This window comes from Pipra filicauda, unplaced genomic scaffold (assembly GCF_003945595.2).
Source record: "Pipra filicauda isolate LSUMZ 115617 unplaced genomic scaffold, ASM394559v2 scaffold40_size4127951_pilon, whole genome shotgun sequence".
In the NCBI taxonomy this organism is placed as follows: domain Eukaryota; kingdom Metazoa; phylum Chordata; class Aves; order Passeriformes; family Pipridae; genus Pipra; species Pipra filicauda.
The window spans coordinates 966,330-984,468 of NW_024104543.1; the positions used below are offsets into that span (position 1 = coordinate 966,330).

General features: G+C 35.9%; 1 protein-coding gene across 3 annotated transcripts in view; it reads left to right on the top strand.

The window, feature by feature from the left end:
* The window catches only part of GXYLT1 (glucoside xylosyltransferase 1), a 34,664-nt gene extending 17,176 nt beyond the window's left edge, over positions 1-17,488 (top strand). For all 3 annotated transcript variants that reach the window (XM_027711018.2, XM_039385437.1, XM_039385438.1), the window contains 6 exons: positions 2,794-2,968; positions 3,948-4,073; positions 4,931-5,182; positions 13,104-13,227; positions 13,548-13,720; positions 15,598-17,488. In XM_027711018.2, the coding sequence (XP_027566819.1) occupies positions 2,794-2,968; positions 3,948-4,073; positions 4,931-5,182; positions 13,104-13,227; positions 13,548-13,720; positions 15,598-15,759 (1,012 nt within the window). In that variant the 3' untranslated portion in view covers positions 15,760-17,488. The remainder of the gene's footprint in view (positions 1-2,793; positions 2,969-3,947; positions 4,074-4,930; positions 5,183-13,103; positions 13,228-13,547; positions 13,721-15,597) is intronic.
* Positions 17,489-18,139: the final 651 nt, after the last annotated feature.

Genomic DNA, 18,139 nt, shown 5'->3' on the forward strand with positions numbered 1-18,139 from the left:
ATCAGTCATTTTTTTGTTGTGTGGTTTGAAATGTTCTTTTATTCGCAGATGTCACTAGATGTAGAAATAATAAAATGCAGTCTTTGAATCTCAGTACATTTTAGAATTGCTTTGGCATAATCTTTGCCATACCTTATTCATGGAAAGCCTTGTGTTACATGTGGTTCAGGAGCTTGGCTTGCAGCTGTGCAGTTTGTGTTCATTTTGCCCTTATTTATAACATGACCTTGTAATATCACTGTAGGCTTTCATGACTTCAGGGCTTAATTATTGTAATTCCCTTGTCAGTGGATTAGTGATGAGGCTAATCTGCTGCTTGCAGCTTGTTCACACTGTAGCAGTGTACTTACTTGTGGATTTCAACTGCCCTCATCATATTCAGCTTGCATTGTGTTTTTTACATTACTACTTACTACATGGTGTAATGTTTAAATTAGCTTTATGTATAAAAGTCTGAATGGGCATGCCTTGGTTACATTTCAGGATGTTTTGTGTGTGTGTTAATCTAAACTAATTTTCCAGATTTTGCTGCAAGACTTACAAAAGGTTTCAGTCTGCAGATTAAACGGTCTGAATATAGATGTCTGCATGTTGGTGTCTATGTCAAGGGGGTCTTAAACAGTCATTAGAATTGAAAGAGCATAGAGGGTGATCCAGGTGACTAGCCATTTGGTTGCTGAGAAGTAAATGGTTAGTGTTAATCGAGGAGCACTTGGGTATCCTAGAAATCTCATTAGGACTAGTAGATACAATATCATCTTTGAAACACTCAGTCTTTTTGGAATGGCACCTGAAGATCAGGTGCAATATTCTAGAGCTTATTAAATGGCGCTACACCTATGTTAAAAATTGATTCAAGCCTTAAGTGTTTACTTTGAAATAAGACGAATTACTGTCTATACTCCATAACCTGCTCACTAGATCTCTGTTGACTTTAATGAGACTTGGGACACGGTCTCATATGTTAGCATCTTCATTTATGTCCCCTGCTTTGGATCTGAATCTGACCTATGAGGTCTTTCATCCATGGGATTTTTAATAATACCCCAAGCCTTGACTTAAGACTGGCTTGCATGTTTTAGTTAAAATTTTATTAATCTTAAATCCCTGGAATACTGTATTTTTTTTGTTCCATAGCATTAAATTCTTTCAAACCTCAGAATGTTTTTTAAATGTAGCAATTATTTATGGCACTAAAATTCAGCAGTTTTACAGTGATAACTTTGCCTATATTTTGCCTCATGTAACTGAAAATAATGTGTATTGCTCTTCTATGCCTTAAAGAAAAAAAGGCATATTTACATACTATCTATTGTCAATTTAAAGGAAAACTTATATGTACACAGTTACATAAATTGGATGGAGATTGTGCTAAGAGTCACATCTGTTAATTTCTGTTTTGAAGTGTCTCTGTCTGACAAGTTTCTAAGAATAGGTGGTTTGTCAAGCATTTCTCTATTGTTACTAGTTTAGGAAAGCATTTTCTAACTTCAGTATTGGTTTTGTCTGCATAATTTGGCATTAAACTTGCAATTTAAACCTTCAGATACTCTTAGTTCTGTTAGCCCCCCTCTTCCCATAGTCTGTGCAAATAGCTCAATGCATATTGTTTTGAAAATGGCCTTTGAGTTGATGTATGTTTAAAATCTTTGGAAGCTTTTCTGACTAATTAAATATATGAAATCCAGGAGAATATGGTTTTAGGTTTAGTATGCCCACTGTTTGCCACCAAGTTAATGATATTTACCTGATGATAATTTTAGCCTATTGTATTAAAGTAATGAAATAACTTCAAAATGTACATTGTAAAAGACATTCCAATACACACTATAACTGTTGCACAGGTATCTTCAGGAGTAAAGGATTTCCCAGTCCCTACACCTTGCAGTGGTTTAGCCTCAAGGACATGGACAGTGCATGTGGTCAGTGTACCTGAGGGATTTTCCAGAACCACTGGGAGCACGAGGGCATTCCACAATACAAAGCCACCTGAGCTATTAGTCTGCTGCCTCTTCCAACCCAAGTTATACTCCTGCAAGATGGAAGTATAGGAGAAAACTTTTTGTGTTTTCTCAGTGCTTAGATGAAGTGCTGAAACATGGGTTTGGCAAAGAAGGACTTACTGGAGCAGAAGATGGATAAAATGCCTACATCAGTCAAAAATGTTCTTAACAGAACTTCCTGAAAGTAGAGGTTATCTCACTTCTGCTGTTGAGTTTAACTCTACTGTATTTGTCATTTTTATCCCAGGAAAAGGGGAAAAAATTAACTCGTATAGACTGAATATGCTTAACATAACAGAACTTCCTGAAAGTAGAGGTTATCTCACTTCTGCTGTTGAGTTTAACTCTACTGTATTTGTCATTTTTATCCCAGGGAAAGGGGAAAAAAATCAACTCATGTATAGACTGAATATGCTATCCCCCTTACACATTTTAATGTAACTTCATGTAGTCTTTCCTTTAAAATAGCTATTTTGATGAAATTCCCTGCTATTAATGGATAGTAAAGTTACTAAGAAAGTAAATGTTTGTGTAGTTTCTGTGTGGCTCTTCTATGCCTGGTTTTTCTGTTGTAGGCTGGGATAGTGGGAGTGAATACGAGAATGGTTGAGGTTAACGTAATCTATATGAGGTGTAATGCTGAAGTTTGCACATTCTCTTTGAGTTATATTTTGCTGGTTTAAGTATGATAAAGGGTATTTTGTTAAGTTACTTCCTGCAGTAAATAGTAGTGCTTTTCTTTAAGCATGTGCTAGAAATAATGTCAAATGAAAAAATATTTTTGTATCAGATATGATTATATGAAAACACATCCTTCTGAGAAAATGCATCTAGCAGTGGTGGCCTGTGGTGAAAGACTGGAAGAAACGGTTACTATGTTGAGATCAGCCGTTATTTTCAGCATCAGACCTCTCCACTTCCATATTTTTGCTGAGGACCAATTACATGAGCGTTTCAAAGACATAGTAAGTATTCGAAGAATGAATTCAATCAATCTGTGGCACAATTTGGGTAATATATTGCAATTTCTCTACTTGGGTAGTAGTTGTTTGATACAGTGACAGAAATGCAAGGGTCTAGAAATAAAATAAGACATTTGTAATGTTGAATGGAGATTTTTGAGGGTTTTTTCCTGTGGAAGAGTACCAGTTGCTGATATCAAAGTTCCTCCTAGAGATAGACCAAATCTTCCTGATTTGTCACCTTAAATCTGTTAAATACAAACCTATGTTCTGAATACAAACCAGTTATCTGTTATCTTGTGTGAGCTTATTTAAAGTTGGCTTTACAAGAAAAAATTAGAGATCTGTCCTTTTTTTGTCCCTCTGCTTACAGCATGAGTCAGCCTTGAATTGTTGAGACAAACTGAAAGATCAGTTTTTGAAAATGGTAGATATGGTTATGTCTGATTTTAGTAAATTCTAGTTAATGAATATAACATTATGACTGTAGTAACAGTTTTAGAAGTGGACTAGGATATATGGAAGGTTTTATTTTTGTGCTTAAAATGTCATATTAACTGTGACATGAATATGTTATACATGCTTATGTGTATATGCTAATGTTATGCAAGCAGTAACTTGCAAAAGTGGAGTAAGTTATTTTAAATTTAGAAAGACTTCCTGTTATTTCTCCTGTGGAAACTAGTCGAGGGGAGGAGTTTTATTTAATGTACTTACTTTTTGTAAATGCTAATTTATTTTACGTCCTCTTCCTTTTGCATATGATGTGATATGATGTGTTTTCTTCATAGTGGCCTGCAGGTGCCCTTTTTTTTCCGATTATTTTGATTAACTGACAGATTTTTGTAGTTCAAGAAGCATTTCTGTTATGAAAAAGAGATGTTGTAGTTGTGTTCAATTATGACTTTGAATGGGGGATTGATTTATTTTTTTTAATAGAATTGAACTGAAGTAATTTCTGTGATTTCTTCTTTTCATATAGCTTGACGAATTCCCCTATGAAGGAAAAGTTAATTACACGTTATATCCAATAACATTTCCAACTGAGAGTGCAGCAGAATGGAAGAAATTGTTTAAACCATGTGCTTCACAAAGGCTATTTTTGCCAGTAAGTTACTCTGTAATAGGACAATGAAGTCTGTTTATGAAGGATCAAGCTGTCCTTGTTAATCTGATATCTGCTTGGTTTAAAATGAAGGACTACTACTACTCCTGAAAGTTACTTTTATGACATCCTAAAAAATCCTGTGAATTTAACCACCTTCTGTGGCACTAGTTACCCTATGGAATAAAAGTTCTTTTCTCACTTGCTGCATTATGGCACAGTATCCTCAGAGAGAGGTATAGGTCATGTCATCCTCTCAGAGGTAAGAAGGATTTATCACGCCTCATCTGCTCATTTGTTTGAAAAGTTTCCTGCACACATGGGTCTGAGAAGTGTTAGAGAAAATGAAACAAGAAATGGGCTATTGTTGCCAGTGTTTTGTGCAGCCTTTTTTTATTTTGCTCGTCTAAGACACTTCAGAAATCATTCTTCAGGTTTGATGAATTAGAGCAGTAGCAGCTGTCTCCCAAACACTGTCTCTTCTGGGGCTTTTACATCTCTCCCTTTTTTGGTTATCTGCATGGGAAAGCAAGGGAACGGGAGCAAGATAGGAGCTCCTGTTAGAGTAATGTTTCACCTGGCCTGCAAACCTACTCCTGAGGAGCCCTGGCATATAAAATGTAGACTGAGTGCCTTTGCGTTACTATTCTGTATAAAACCTCTGTTTCCTTTACAAAAATTCTTTAAAATGAGAGGAGTGATGGCAAATTCATTGACTGCAAACTGTCAGCCTAAAATGAGTTTATTTGCGTATGGCAAAAATGTGTTAAACTTTATTGTGTAATGGCAACAACTTCTGTTTTATGAAGAGAAGTTCAATAAAACTAAAAAGTTTGGTTTTAAATTTCTTTCTCTCACAGTTAATCCTCAAAAATGTGGATTCACTACTGTATGTTGATACCGACATCCTGTTTTTGAGGCCTGTTGATGATATTTGGTCTTTTCTGGGAAAGTTCAACTCTACACAAATCGCTGCAATGGCACCAGAACACGAAGAGCCTCGTATTGGGTGGTATAATCGCTTTGCTAGACATCCCTATTATGGAGTAACTGGAATTAATTCTGGAGTCATGTTAATGAATATGACACGTATTAGAAGAAAATATTTCAAGGTATGTGTGTTGGCTTTATTGCATTTTCTGTGGACTGAAGTATTTTAATTCTAATCCTGTTTCAAATTCATGTGTATTTTTCAAAATCTTTTTCCTGTAATTGTAATAATCTTCTCAAAGTACGCTGTTTAAAATAGAATATAACTATTTTTAAATGTCATTCACTGTAAGATTTGGAGTTCTCGAATGTCAAGTGTGCTTGATTGTTTTAATTTTTATTAGTTCTGAGAGATCCTTGACTTGGTAGAATTTGCTCTAAATTACATTTGCCAGTAGATATGCCAGCATTTTTAATTCAGTGTAGCGATCCCAGAAAAAAAGTTAAAATAAACTTGTACTATGTGTAGTTGTATGACCAGGAGGTGGTGCTAAAACATTTAATAAGGTGTTTAAAACGAAGGTTTCCAAATTTTGATCTTTTACATTGTAACCAGGTGGTTATCACCCTAAGTATCTTTTTATTTACTATGAAGTCATAGTTTTGTAGACAATTTAGTTCATCATGATAGTATTTACTACTACATGCATGAAAGCAGTGCATGCAGCAGTAGAAATGGACGTTGCTTCTTAAATGGGAAGTTTTTTTCTTACATACTTGAAACACAAGGACAAAAACAGTGCTATGTGATTATGCTTAGGGGAACAGTGCATCTCTGCTTAAGAGAAGTTTGATTAGGGAAAAATAGTCATGCAGTCAAAAACTTTTGGAAGTGCATCCGTAAGAGGGACAATATAAACTTCCAATAGACATTACTTCTCCCCTGTTTTCAATTTAATAAACAGCTTTCATCTTCAAAATCTTGCTATGTATTGTTGCTAGGAAAATTCAGAGAATTTAAGAAAAATGGGGAATGAATTATCTCAGTTGCAGTTAAAGTAGAAAGCTGTAGTATATAGCTGTATTTTCTCCAAGAAGAAAACTTCTCTGTATATGTCATCAGTGAAATCTTGCATTGTCTACTCTATTTGTTTGTTTTACTGTTCATAGCATATGGAGAAATGAAAATACCGAAAAGTATAATGAGAAAAACATGGCACTGAAAACTGCGTGTATCTTAACCTCTGACAATGCAGTTCTGCGTAGTGAGTTATTGTAGTGTTTACCACACTAAAAAAAAAAGTTGGTCTTTTATTCATACTGTACCAAAATTCTAGTTGGGCTTCTCAGTACAGCTTAGATTATCAATTCATTGGAAACTTGATGTGTCTTTACTAAAATTTGGGTTAAAATTTTCAAAAGTATGCATATTATGTAGGCTAATAAAATTGTCAATAAAATTAACTATTGTTTTCTAGAGAATAATATGAAGTCCTTTCTCCTTAACACCTAAAACTGGTGTTTTCTTCAAATTTAGGTTTATATATACAGATTTATGTAGGTGAAATAATTAATGAGTATTTTGAAATTCAAAATGGAACATTGCCACTTTCCCTTGGCTCTAGAGGACTGGAATATTTTCCAAGTCCTAAAAATATCTGCTACATATTCCTGGTATTGCCATGTGTATTTATTATGCAATGAAACATGTCAGACTGTTCAATGAAAACCAGCCTTGGAGGAAGTTAATTTTTTATAATTGCTCTTTATTACAGGAGTGAATATCTGATTTATAAGACCTCACAGTAAGGCAAGGCATACATCCGTATGCTTTTCTCATGATCTTACTGGCAAACTTTGGTATACCTAACATGATGGACAGTTTCTGGCTAAGTGGGCCACTGAACTTCTTTCTGTAGTGAGGAAGATAGTGTGTCATAACTCTTATGGGGAATCAGAACAAAAACAATTCTTGAATTGTTCTGAAAACATTCATCTTAATGCTCAGATTGTTCAGTATGTGCTGTACTAAAAACAAGTCTGCTTGATGAGTTGCAGGCTAAGCAATCATACAATTAAGGGAAAGGAACTGAGACTGGAGTTAGCTACCCAGTGCTACTACACTAAATATTCAGAATTATGAAACAGCACTTGAGAAAGGGAGGCAGGAACAAAGCAAAGCTTCCTAATAGCAAAGCACATGATTCAAAGCCCTTTTTGATGAATTTAGTTAACAAAAATAATAAAAAAGACAATTAACTCATTCCCATGCTCAGTTGTTTTAAATGTTAGAAATACATCATTTTCTGCTCATAATAGTTAGTCATAGTTCTTTGGCATCCTTTCTAGACCATTACTGTCACTTCAAACTTAGACTTCTGCTTCCATGTGTGATGCATATGTACTTCTGTTCCTTGCTTTCATATGTCTTCTGAACCTCATATTTGTCCAGGAGTGCTTTTGTGTGCGCTGTGACTGTTCCTCAAACATTTAGGATTAGTGGTGCACCTAAAGAAATATTCTTTCACTCTTGCTTGATTGTAAAAAGTAAAATAGGCTCAGAATTGCCTCTGACAGGAGATTACCTCATGATTTCTAAACCATACTGCTACCTTAGTCCTTTTACTTTTTGGAAAGTGTCCTGTAGTATCAGGTTTGTGGTAGCATTTTCAGTCCAGCCAGAACAGTTTGGGGATGTCTAATCAAGAGACCTACTAGGTTACCTGAAATTTAGGAGTGATAGTGCTTGATCATTCTCCTCCTCTATCATAGTGAGATAGTGCAGCCTGGGTAATGACTAAGGAGGAAATCAGTTGTTATACAATATTGATTATTGAGAGCTTTAGAGAGCACTCAGCAGGGGAGCCATTTAGTTTATTCTCCCTTAGTACCTAGCGTGTGGTCCCACAAGCTTGCAGAGTGTAACAGGGCCCCAAAAGTGCACAAGCTTTATTACAAAAACTCTACTGTTCATGGAGACTCACAGAGACTGTTTTCTTCTTCAGGTTCCTTGAATGGCTTAATAAAAGGAGGATTGGTCATTAGGAAATATTGCAACCTCACAGCAAAACTTTGAAAAAGATTTAGTGTAGTTGAGTCTATACACAGTAGCAAAGGAGCTACTAATCTCAACCCTTTGGAAGAGAGAGGGTAGGTGTAGGGTCTGTCCTAAATTCAGGGGTAGGGGCTAATACCCCTTGCCAACAACACTGCAGATGCTTTTGGACCTTACAGGTAACTGTTCCATGTTGTGTCCTGTGAACTATTCCAGTCAAATACAGTAGAACTAGAAAATGCTTCATTGTTTTATAGGAATGTCTGAATTTGTTTATATTCATTCAGGAGGCTCAACAAATTCTGGGAATTTTTGTATCTTTTAAAAGCTGTCTCTAGGTCTTTTTTATATGACACTGTAGTGGCTAGAGCATTTATCTAAACAGTGGAAGTCTTGAATCAGGATATTTCTCTAATGCTGTGGATTTAAAACTGTGGGTTCTTTGTCTGTTGTAGTTTTTTCAGCCCAAAATTACAGACTGAGCTGCTTGAGGCCTCTGAGCATCTTTCTTCTTTGTCACATTGATTTATAAAAGTCAGGAGGAGCCAGAAGATGGATAAATAAAAAGTAGAATCAGAGACTTCAGCTAAAGGTTACAGTGTTTGTCTAGGTAGCAATAAACCTGTAGTTCCATGTATTGCTCCAGCATTAAATCGTCTTTTATCCACTTTCTTATTAAAGCCTCAATCTTCTTAGGACTGTCAGGTTTAGTCATTTTAGACAAGTATCCAGTGCATAACTGGGCATGAGACTAGAATCCATAATGGAGCTTCTGATGGTTAGTGCCTGCATGTTGTCTTTGCTAAGGAGCAGTTATAAAATGGGAATGTAAAACACGCAAGAGTATTTAGGATATGGAAGAGAGAGTAGTAGGTAACTTCTTTTGTATTTGTACACATATAGATGTAGTTATTTTTTTAAACTGGGAGAGATGTAGCAAATACCACAGATATGGTGGTATTTGTTCTTAGAAAGTTCTTAGAAAATGAAACAAGCCCCCAACAAATTAAGTCCAAATAGAGTGTGCAAAGTAGAGGTTCATGGGTATGCTTTAGGAAAAAAATAAATAATCAGAGAGTTTCTATGACTTAAGCCATTATAAACTCTTTTTTTACCATTCAGATGTGCTTAGGGCTGTTGTTCCAAGAAAGAACTAATTGCTTCTAAAAGCAAGATTCCTGTCTCTTACCACCTTTTCCCTGCTTTTCTCATTTACTTTGTCTTAGCCTCTGGTGTCTGTTGGTCCTTTCTCTGATTCAATTAAATTTGGTAACAGTAGAAAAAAAGATATCCTTCTTCTGGGTTATGGAAGTAAATCAGCTTGCAAAAAGATTCAATAAGTGTTAGTACTACGCTGCTAGTGCAAAAGCAGGATAGAGTTATGTAACCAGAAGGAAGAGGGCTGGCTCTAAGTTGGTTAACTGTTTGTGGGACACAGCTGCAACTGGTTTAGATATTGCTCTATGATTTGAGAATTTTTCCTCAGTTTTATATTTTCTTACTAGAATTAAGAAAAAGGTAATACAAGGCTAAATGTGACAGCTCTTTTAAGTCTGACTTTAGCCTTGGTCAGGCAGAAGTTTTCTGGTACCCAAATGGGTAATGACCAAACTATTTAAAGCACAGCATCTAAAAAAAAACCAAACAAAAAACTCCAAAATGTAGGAAAACATCTTGATGGTCTCTATTTATATTTTTTCTTGCACATTTTCTTCTGCTCAAATAAAACTAGAGTTTTGAGAGTTCATAAGAACCTGTCTATATCACTTTGACACTGTCTCCCACAGCATACTCCTGGAAAAGCTGGCAGCCCACAGCTTGGACAGGGGCACCCTGTGCTGGGTTAGGAACTGGCTGGAGGGCCGAGCCCAGAGAGTGGTGGGGAACGGTGCTGCATCCAGTTGGCGGCCGGTCACTGGTGGTGTCCCCCAGGGATCAGTGTAGGGCCCAGTTCTGTTTAATATCTTTACTGATGATTTAGATGAGGGGATTGAGTCCATCATCAGCAAATTTGCAGATGACACTAAGCTAGGGGGGAAGTGTCGATCAGCTGGAAGACAGGAGGGCTCTGCAGAGGGACCTGGACAAGCTGGAGAGTTGGGCTGATTCCAGCAGAGTGAGGTTCAACAAGGCCAAGTGCCGGGTCCTGCACTTTGGCCACAACAACCCCCTGCAGCGCTACAGGCTGGGGACAGAGTGGCTGGAGAGCAGCCAGGCAGAAAGGGACCTGGGAGTTTGGATTGACAGGAAGCTGAACATGAGCCAGCAGTGTGCCCAGGTGACCAAGAAGGCCAATGGCATCCTGGCCTGGATCAGGAAGAGTGTGGCCAGCAGGACCGGGGAAGTGATTCTTCCCCTGTACTCAGCGCTGGTGAGGCCACACCTGGAGTGCTGTGTCCAGTTCTGGGCCCCTCAGTTCAGGAAGGATATTGAGGTGCTGGAGCAGGTCCAGAGAAGAGCAACAAGGCTGGTGAAGGGACTCAAGCACAAGTCCTATGAGGAGAGGCTGAAGGAGCTGGGGCTGTTCAGCCTGGAGAAGAGGAGGCTCAGGGGAGACCTCCTCACTCTCTACAACTCTCTGAAAGGAGGTTGTAGCCAGATGGGGGTTGGTCTCTTCTCCCAGGCAGCTATCAGCAAGACAAGAGGGCCTGGTCTTAAACAGTGCCAGGGGAGGTTTAGGTTAGATATTAGGAAGAAATTCTTTACAGAGAGGGTGGTCAGACACTGGAATGGGCTGCCCAGGGAAGTGGTGGATTCTCCCTCTCTGGAGGTTTTTAAGATGAGACTGGATGTGGCACTTAGTGCCATGGTCTAGCAACCATGGTGGTAGTGGACCAAGGGTTGGACTTGATGATCTCAGAGGTCCCTTCCAACCCGGCTGATTCTATGATGCTATGATGGCATCACAGAAATGCCCACTACCGTTGTGTGTTTTTTTCCTAAATCTCTTTAACATTCATTGCTTGTTGTTGAATATTGGAAAGAAGGCTTATGTTCTGAAAATCCTTAAATTATCATAGAATTGTTTCTGAAATTTACTTGACAAACTTCTGAAAAGCAGTTCTATCAGCATTCTACTTCTCAAGCTGTTTAACCTCACCACAAGTTACAATAGAGTGTTTTAAAGAAGGAGGACGTATAACTTCTAGTAGTTTCTCTTGCTCTGTGACTCCTATGCTGATGTCATTATACATCACTGTTAATAAATTAATGTTTAGTCCTTTTTATTTATGCAAGGTTATTGAAATATTACAGTTTCCAGTACTTAAATCTGACTGCATTATTTGTCAGTAGTAATGTAGTAGTGTTGTTTCTAGATGTCTGGCTATGTGATATATGCTGTTTCCTGCTTTGTGTCTTCTTGGGATATACTGCTATTAAAACTCTACAAGTGAAATGAAAATTATATTAAATAATGACTTTAATAACTTAAAGTTATATTTCGGTCAATATTCTATGGATGGCAAAGTTCAGGTGAGGGAATTATCTTTATGCACTGTGATTCAGTCCAATTTATTTGCTTTTTGGAAGATTTTAGCTTGGTGTTAAGCCTGTGTTTTATTTTGTTTAATCACATTTCACTGAGTCTAATGATAATTCTTACTAGAGAAGAATTCTCTTATGCATTTCTTATGCCTGCTCTCATTGAATACTTGCAGGCAATCATAATCATAAATTTTTTAGGACAGAAGGGACTGTAATATTCTGTTTGGTTTCTTACACAATATAAGCTATAGATTTTTTTTTTTTTAGTAATTCTTGTCTGAAATCTGATAGTATTTCGTGTTTTAGTCTTCAGTTCTAAAAACCCTTCATATTCGATGGCTGAAATGATTTGAGGAAAGAATAAAAACTGAACTGCTAATTTGTGCACTTTGTAGTTTGTCAGTGTAAAGCTCAGAGAAGAAAGTCTTTGATACTGTAATTCAAAAACTGAGTCTTCTGCTCCTAGTAATCTGTCTCTTAATATGATATTCCTGTATGCAAATCTCAAACTATACTGGAGTTCTAATTTAGTATTTTTTTTGGCAACCTGTTAAAAAGAAGGAAGGGTACAATTCTGTACTTGTTAGGAATTTTCTCTGGAACTTTTTATTATTCCATTTCACTCTCACAACTGAAGTACAAGGTAGAGAGTGAGCAACCTTGTTCCTTTTCTGTTCTAGTTGACCTTAAATATAGTGTAAAGATAAGAAATTACCTTTGGAATATGTAACCAGTTAAACTGCAGATTTGGTAATATGGCCAAAAGAGCAAACGGTAAACCAGTTTACTCCAAGTAGCACCCTCGTAACCAGAACCTTAGAAGAAGAACTCCTTCTTTCAATTTGAAGCGATTCTGCTAAATCAAGAAATTTGGTATTTAGTAACAGCTGTTGGTTTAATATCTTACTGACTTTTACTAGTGAAAAGTCATGCCTTTGCTGTGGAAGTTCAAGTTTAGTAACTAAAAAAAATTAGTTCAACTGGATGAAAATTCTTTTGAAAACCTTTGATGGATCTTTGTGTTTTTGTACACTATGTTGTAGCCTGTATTTGTGGTCTGTATGTTTGGAACTGTTTAAGAATTAATTTTGTATTGAACTGGTTTGAATTTTTGAAGTTAACATTAGAACCTGTGTATATTTATCACTCTGTGATAAAGAAAGTGCATGAAGTGTGGATATTTAAATACTCCCCATCTACTTGCTGCATCACTTCATTAAGTTTTGGTGTTAGATCCTACTGCTGCGTAAAAAAACCTTGCCATTTCTTAGAACTCTTGGCTTAAGATGTTTGAAGAAAATCTTGAAGACAAAAATCTAATGTAACAGAAGTAGGAAATGCATCAAATTTTCCTTCTAAGTTAATAATTGAGAAATAAAGCATATTGGAAGTGTCCATAACTATTTTCCTTAGATGGGTTTGTTGGTTTAAAAGGAAGAAATCATCTATACATTTGAGTTGTAACTTTGAAATGCAAATTACTGCAATTGTGTAAGGCATTTCCTTACATACTGTAGGTATAATTTTCTTGAATGTGTGTTGTTTTGCCTTTTGCTTCATAGAATGATATGACACCAGTCCGGTTACAGTGGGGAGAAATTCTTATGCCACTACTGAAAAAATACAAGTTGAACATAACATGGGGTGATCAGGATCTATTGAACATTATGTTTTTTCACAATCCAGGTAAATCCACATTGATTTTAAGTCTAACAGTAGAAAGCTGATCTTTTCCATGATGTTTAAAAATCTAGGAAAATACTCTTTTAGCAGACTTTTCTGTGAAAGCATTCAAGGGACTATGTGCTCCTTTTGTTCTCTGAAAGTATTTACTTCTGGAGTTTATGTTGAGATACAACACTGGAGCTTGTTAGAGTGCAATGAACTGTTAGATTTCAAAACAACTGTAGAGAAATCTATGAAGCAGCCTTAAGAAAAAAAAGAGATTGGTATATTTCCTGAGACAATTTTGATACTTAATCCAGAGCTCTCATTTTTCCACACAGAAAGTCTTTATGTCTTTCCTTGCCAATGGAATTATCGACCTGACCACTGCATCTATGGAAGCAATTGTAAGGCAGCTGAAGAAGAAGGTATATTTATTCTTCATGGAAACAGAGGTGTGTACCACGATGATAAACAACCAACTTTTAGGGCTGTCTATGAAGCAATAAAAAATGTAAGTATTTTCAGCATTGTACTTATTATTTTTTAAAGTATTTTTATCTGTAGTGCTGCATGTATTTTGTTTGATACTCACCTTAATTGCAACAAAGTAATGTTTTTCTCTTTTAAGCAACTTTGTTTCATCGGTTTCTTCTTTATTATTTGGATGAAGTTCCAGTATATTCCTGTTGTGATGAGCATCTTTGGAAACATAGTGCAGACTATGTTTAAGTTAGGATTCTAAAGCATTGCCCATAGTCGTCAATGCTTATTTAAAAGGCTGTATTCTCATTCATTTAATGAATCGTCTGGTAAACTTCTTACATGAGCATTTGGAGATCATAGAATATCTGAACTGGAAGGGACCCACAAGGATCACTGAAGTCCAACTCCTGGCTCTGCGTAGGATCATTCCCAAGAGTCACACCATGTGCCTGAGAGCACTGTCCAAATGCTTCTTGAACTCATACAGGCTTGGTGCTGTGACCACTTCCCTGGGGAGCCTGTTCCAGTGCCCAACCCCTCTCTGGGTGAAGAACCTTTTCCTAATACTCAACCCAAACCTTTCCTGATACAACTTCAGGCCATTCCCTCGAGTCCTGTCCCTGGTCACTACAGAGAAGAGATCAGTGTCTGCTCCCCCTCTTCCTCTTGTGAGGAACATGTAGACCGCGATGAGGTCTCTCCCCAACCTCCTTTTCTCCAGGCTGAACAAGCCATCACCAGAAGCTTTATTTTTCTGGATATTTTAAAATGCAGGAAAAACCTCATATTCCCAAAGTTTCTAAGTATTTATTGCAACATTTTAATACTTATGTCTAGATTTGGATTGGAAAAAACTTTTTATATACCGTGTTTGACCTTTTCTAGAGATTCAGTGTATTAATATATTGTTGTTCCTCTAAATACTAAGCACAGTGACGTCTTTTCATTCTGCAAATAAGTTGTCTAATAAACTATTTATCGCTGCATCAGTATACTCACTGAAGAGCCATAAAATTTAGCACTGATGCACGTTTTAATGTAGCAGGCTATTGTGTGTGTATAACCTACAAAAATCAATAGTATATTTTAATGTTGCTTTATTACATGTTGTCATATAGATATAAAAACGAAGAAAAGTACTTCTGGGGGTCTGAGAATACATTGCAGGGAAAGTGATTGTGTTTCCATAAAAATATGTTTTCTTTGTTTCCTTTGAGTATTGTCAAAAACAGAAGAAAAAATTATTTCCTGTTATATATGATCCCATTTGGTATATGAACGTGTCAGAGAAAGTATGTAAAACACTGCTGATTCAATGGTAATACGATGAACAAAATTATGTTACTTCAATGTGCTGTTTTAACTTATCATTTGTTTATAAAAATATAGCACTGTTGAATTAATGACTGCTTTATTTCATGCCTATGTTAAACATAGTATGTGTTTGACCATCATTCAGTTTAATGAAACTTCAGATCTATCACTTTTCATACTGCTTTCGTTATAATTTGGTAAGAATTATGTTACTTAAAGGTTATATGCCATTTGAGAAAGTTACCATAGAACCAGAAAAATAACCGGAAATCATTTTAGATCTGTAAATTTTTAATTTGAAAGGTAATTTTAAATTTCTTCCTAGACTATCTGAATATGTTCATTTGCTTACATTTAAAAATAATAAAGTCTTCCATGTTATGCTTATTGAAAGCACTAGAGAATATTTCTATACTTTGGAGGTGTTTTGCAATTATTGCATTCAGAAGCACTCTGAATGCTTGAAAACATTTAATAAACCTACAGAAAGCAAATACGATGCTCAGAAACATTTTTATAAAATTCTAATCCTCTGAACAATGACAATCTTCCGTATAGACCTTAAATTTTCTTTTCTTAACCTCTTTACAGTATTCATTTGGAGATGATCTGGTTCACTCACTGCTGCAGCCCCTAGAACTGGAATTACAGAAAACCATGCATACATACTGTGGAAGAGTTTACAAAGTATTCATAAAACAACTAACAAAAAGCATAAAAGACTTGTATGCCAGAAGATCAAAGGGAAGGTGACTTTTGACTCCTAGCTGTTATATCAAGAGACTGAAGTAATATACTGGTCAAAAGATGCAAGAATTTTAATACAGCTTGAATGGGCTCTTAATGTGCCCAGCCAGAAGTTTACTAGCATACATAAAAATGAAGAAAATATTCATGTAATGAAGAACAGGAACTTTTTTCTGCAGAGGTGACTTTTTGCTCTTTTGAAGTTTAATCACTGCTAATGTTTATCTTGGTTCTGATGATTTGCGTGTTACTGGCTTCTATGGTCAGTACTTTTAGTCTGACCGTAATTCAGTTATCTAATGATCAAACAAACAAGGAAGAAATGAAGATGGCTCTGTTTGAGAGTGTACCTCATATATTGTCTAAAATTATGTTAAAACTGTGAATGTAGCAATAACTGAGTCAGCAGCACTAATCTCACTTTAAAGGTGTGAGCCTTTATGTAAACAAAGTTGTTTACAAGTGCAGAAAATACTCTGTTTTCAACAAAATGGGTTGTAATTATCGACAATCTGTATGTGCCTTTACATGTTCATCTCTTACATGTTGAAGTACTGTTTTGACAATCTTGTTTATCTCAGATGTGAACTGCACGATATAAATAGGATTTTCTGAGAAGGTGATAACTAGTATGTGATACTAGTTTTCTCCATTGGTAAATACGGAGACTTTATATTAAAAAGCATTTGTTTGAACATTGTAGAGCCATTAGCTCTAAAAGGCAGAGCAGAGTTGAGGGGGTTTTAAGTAAAAATTCATTTTGAAGTTACTTGTCTTATGATACTTTTTAAAAAATTCATGGTTTTGCAGCTTTAATAGGGCATTTGGGAAGCCAAGAAAAACCCAACAGTGGAAATCTGTTGCTGTTGTATTTCCATACTAGGAATTATTACCTGATGATTGTTATAGAGTATGTAGGACCTAAAAGTGAAGAGCTGTAGTAAGAGTTCTGATGCTTCATCAGACTGGGTAGTAGATAAGTTTCTTAGAGAATATATCCTGTTACCATATATTTTTAAATAACATGGCTTTAAAATAGCTTTGGGGCAGACTCTCAATGCAATAAATACATTACTGTCAATAGGGTGATAGTGATTTGCAACAGGTAAGGATTAGGCTTTCTTCAACTGTCTTAGTGAAAAAAGAAGTACTGTTTATGCAATACAAACTTTTTTCCCAGAGAAAATGATGAAGAAAAAGGCAGAACTCTAGTGTTACAGTAAAATATTTAAGCTTACATGGTATAAAATGTATTTGTAAAGTGTATTTAAACTTAGATAACCTGTCTAAGTGAGATGAAGTCTTCATAAAGTGAGGTTTTGGATTCCAGAAAAGTTCCTGTGTGTTGAACATGGAGGATCCACTCACTGACTTGCACCTTCATCCCAACCCTATTTTAGAAGCTTAATTTTTGTGACTGTTTCCATGTCAAAAGTAGGATGCCTCTGATTTCCAGATTCATGTGAGTTGAGCAAATGCTTTAGCAGTACAAAAATGCACTACACTGTAAGCAGAGTTTATATTCTGTTTCTAATCTCCCTGCGGGCTCAGGGCGTAAATTTCTGGGATGAAAATTAGGAAGCAGTCTGCCTTGCATGTAGATCTCTTTTCCTTGCTGTGTAACCTTTTGAAGACTGAAAATGGAGAAATCTGTGTGAAGGTGAATACTGTGACTGACTGATTTTACAGTATACAGTGCATTATTTTTTTACATAAATACTGATTTTTATATCAATTCGTCTTCAGTTTTCTTTTTTACTTCTACTGTGTGCTTGTATTTAAAAAAAAATCTTTGAGTTGTTTTTTTATTTGTCTTTGCAGACATATATGCTGCATTATTTGGCTCTCTTTTTTGAGTGAAAATTACAATGAAACACTGCCTATTTACTCTCATTTATGACTGTGATGGTATTTGTGACAGATTAAATTGGGTGAAACTAAGGGGTAAGCTACTTCTTTAACTTATCTGTAGGAAAACACTAGACTTCCAGTTTCCTCTACCTGGTTTATAAAGGTGTCTCCAAATGCATAGACATAGATATTTTCACTTCTTAGAAGTCTTGAGTTTTTTTTCATTGTCTGTTTTCTGTTTCAAATTTAAAGATTTTTAACTATCGAACAGGTTTAACAATATCAATTTACTGATAGTATGATTTTTTTTTTTACTTGATTAAGTGGAATGCTCATGTATAATTTAAATGAATTTGTAGGCTCTTTGTCCCATTTTGTCCTAATAAATTACCAATTTTGAGTAGTTATTTTTTAACATTCTCTCCTGTGGTATCTAAGGTGATTATGATAATTATCATAGCTTCCCTGCCCACTTCACTACTTTGTGAATGAATGGTATTTGGAACTGCTCCAGTAATTTTGTGTGTTAAAATAA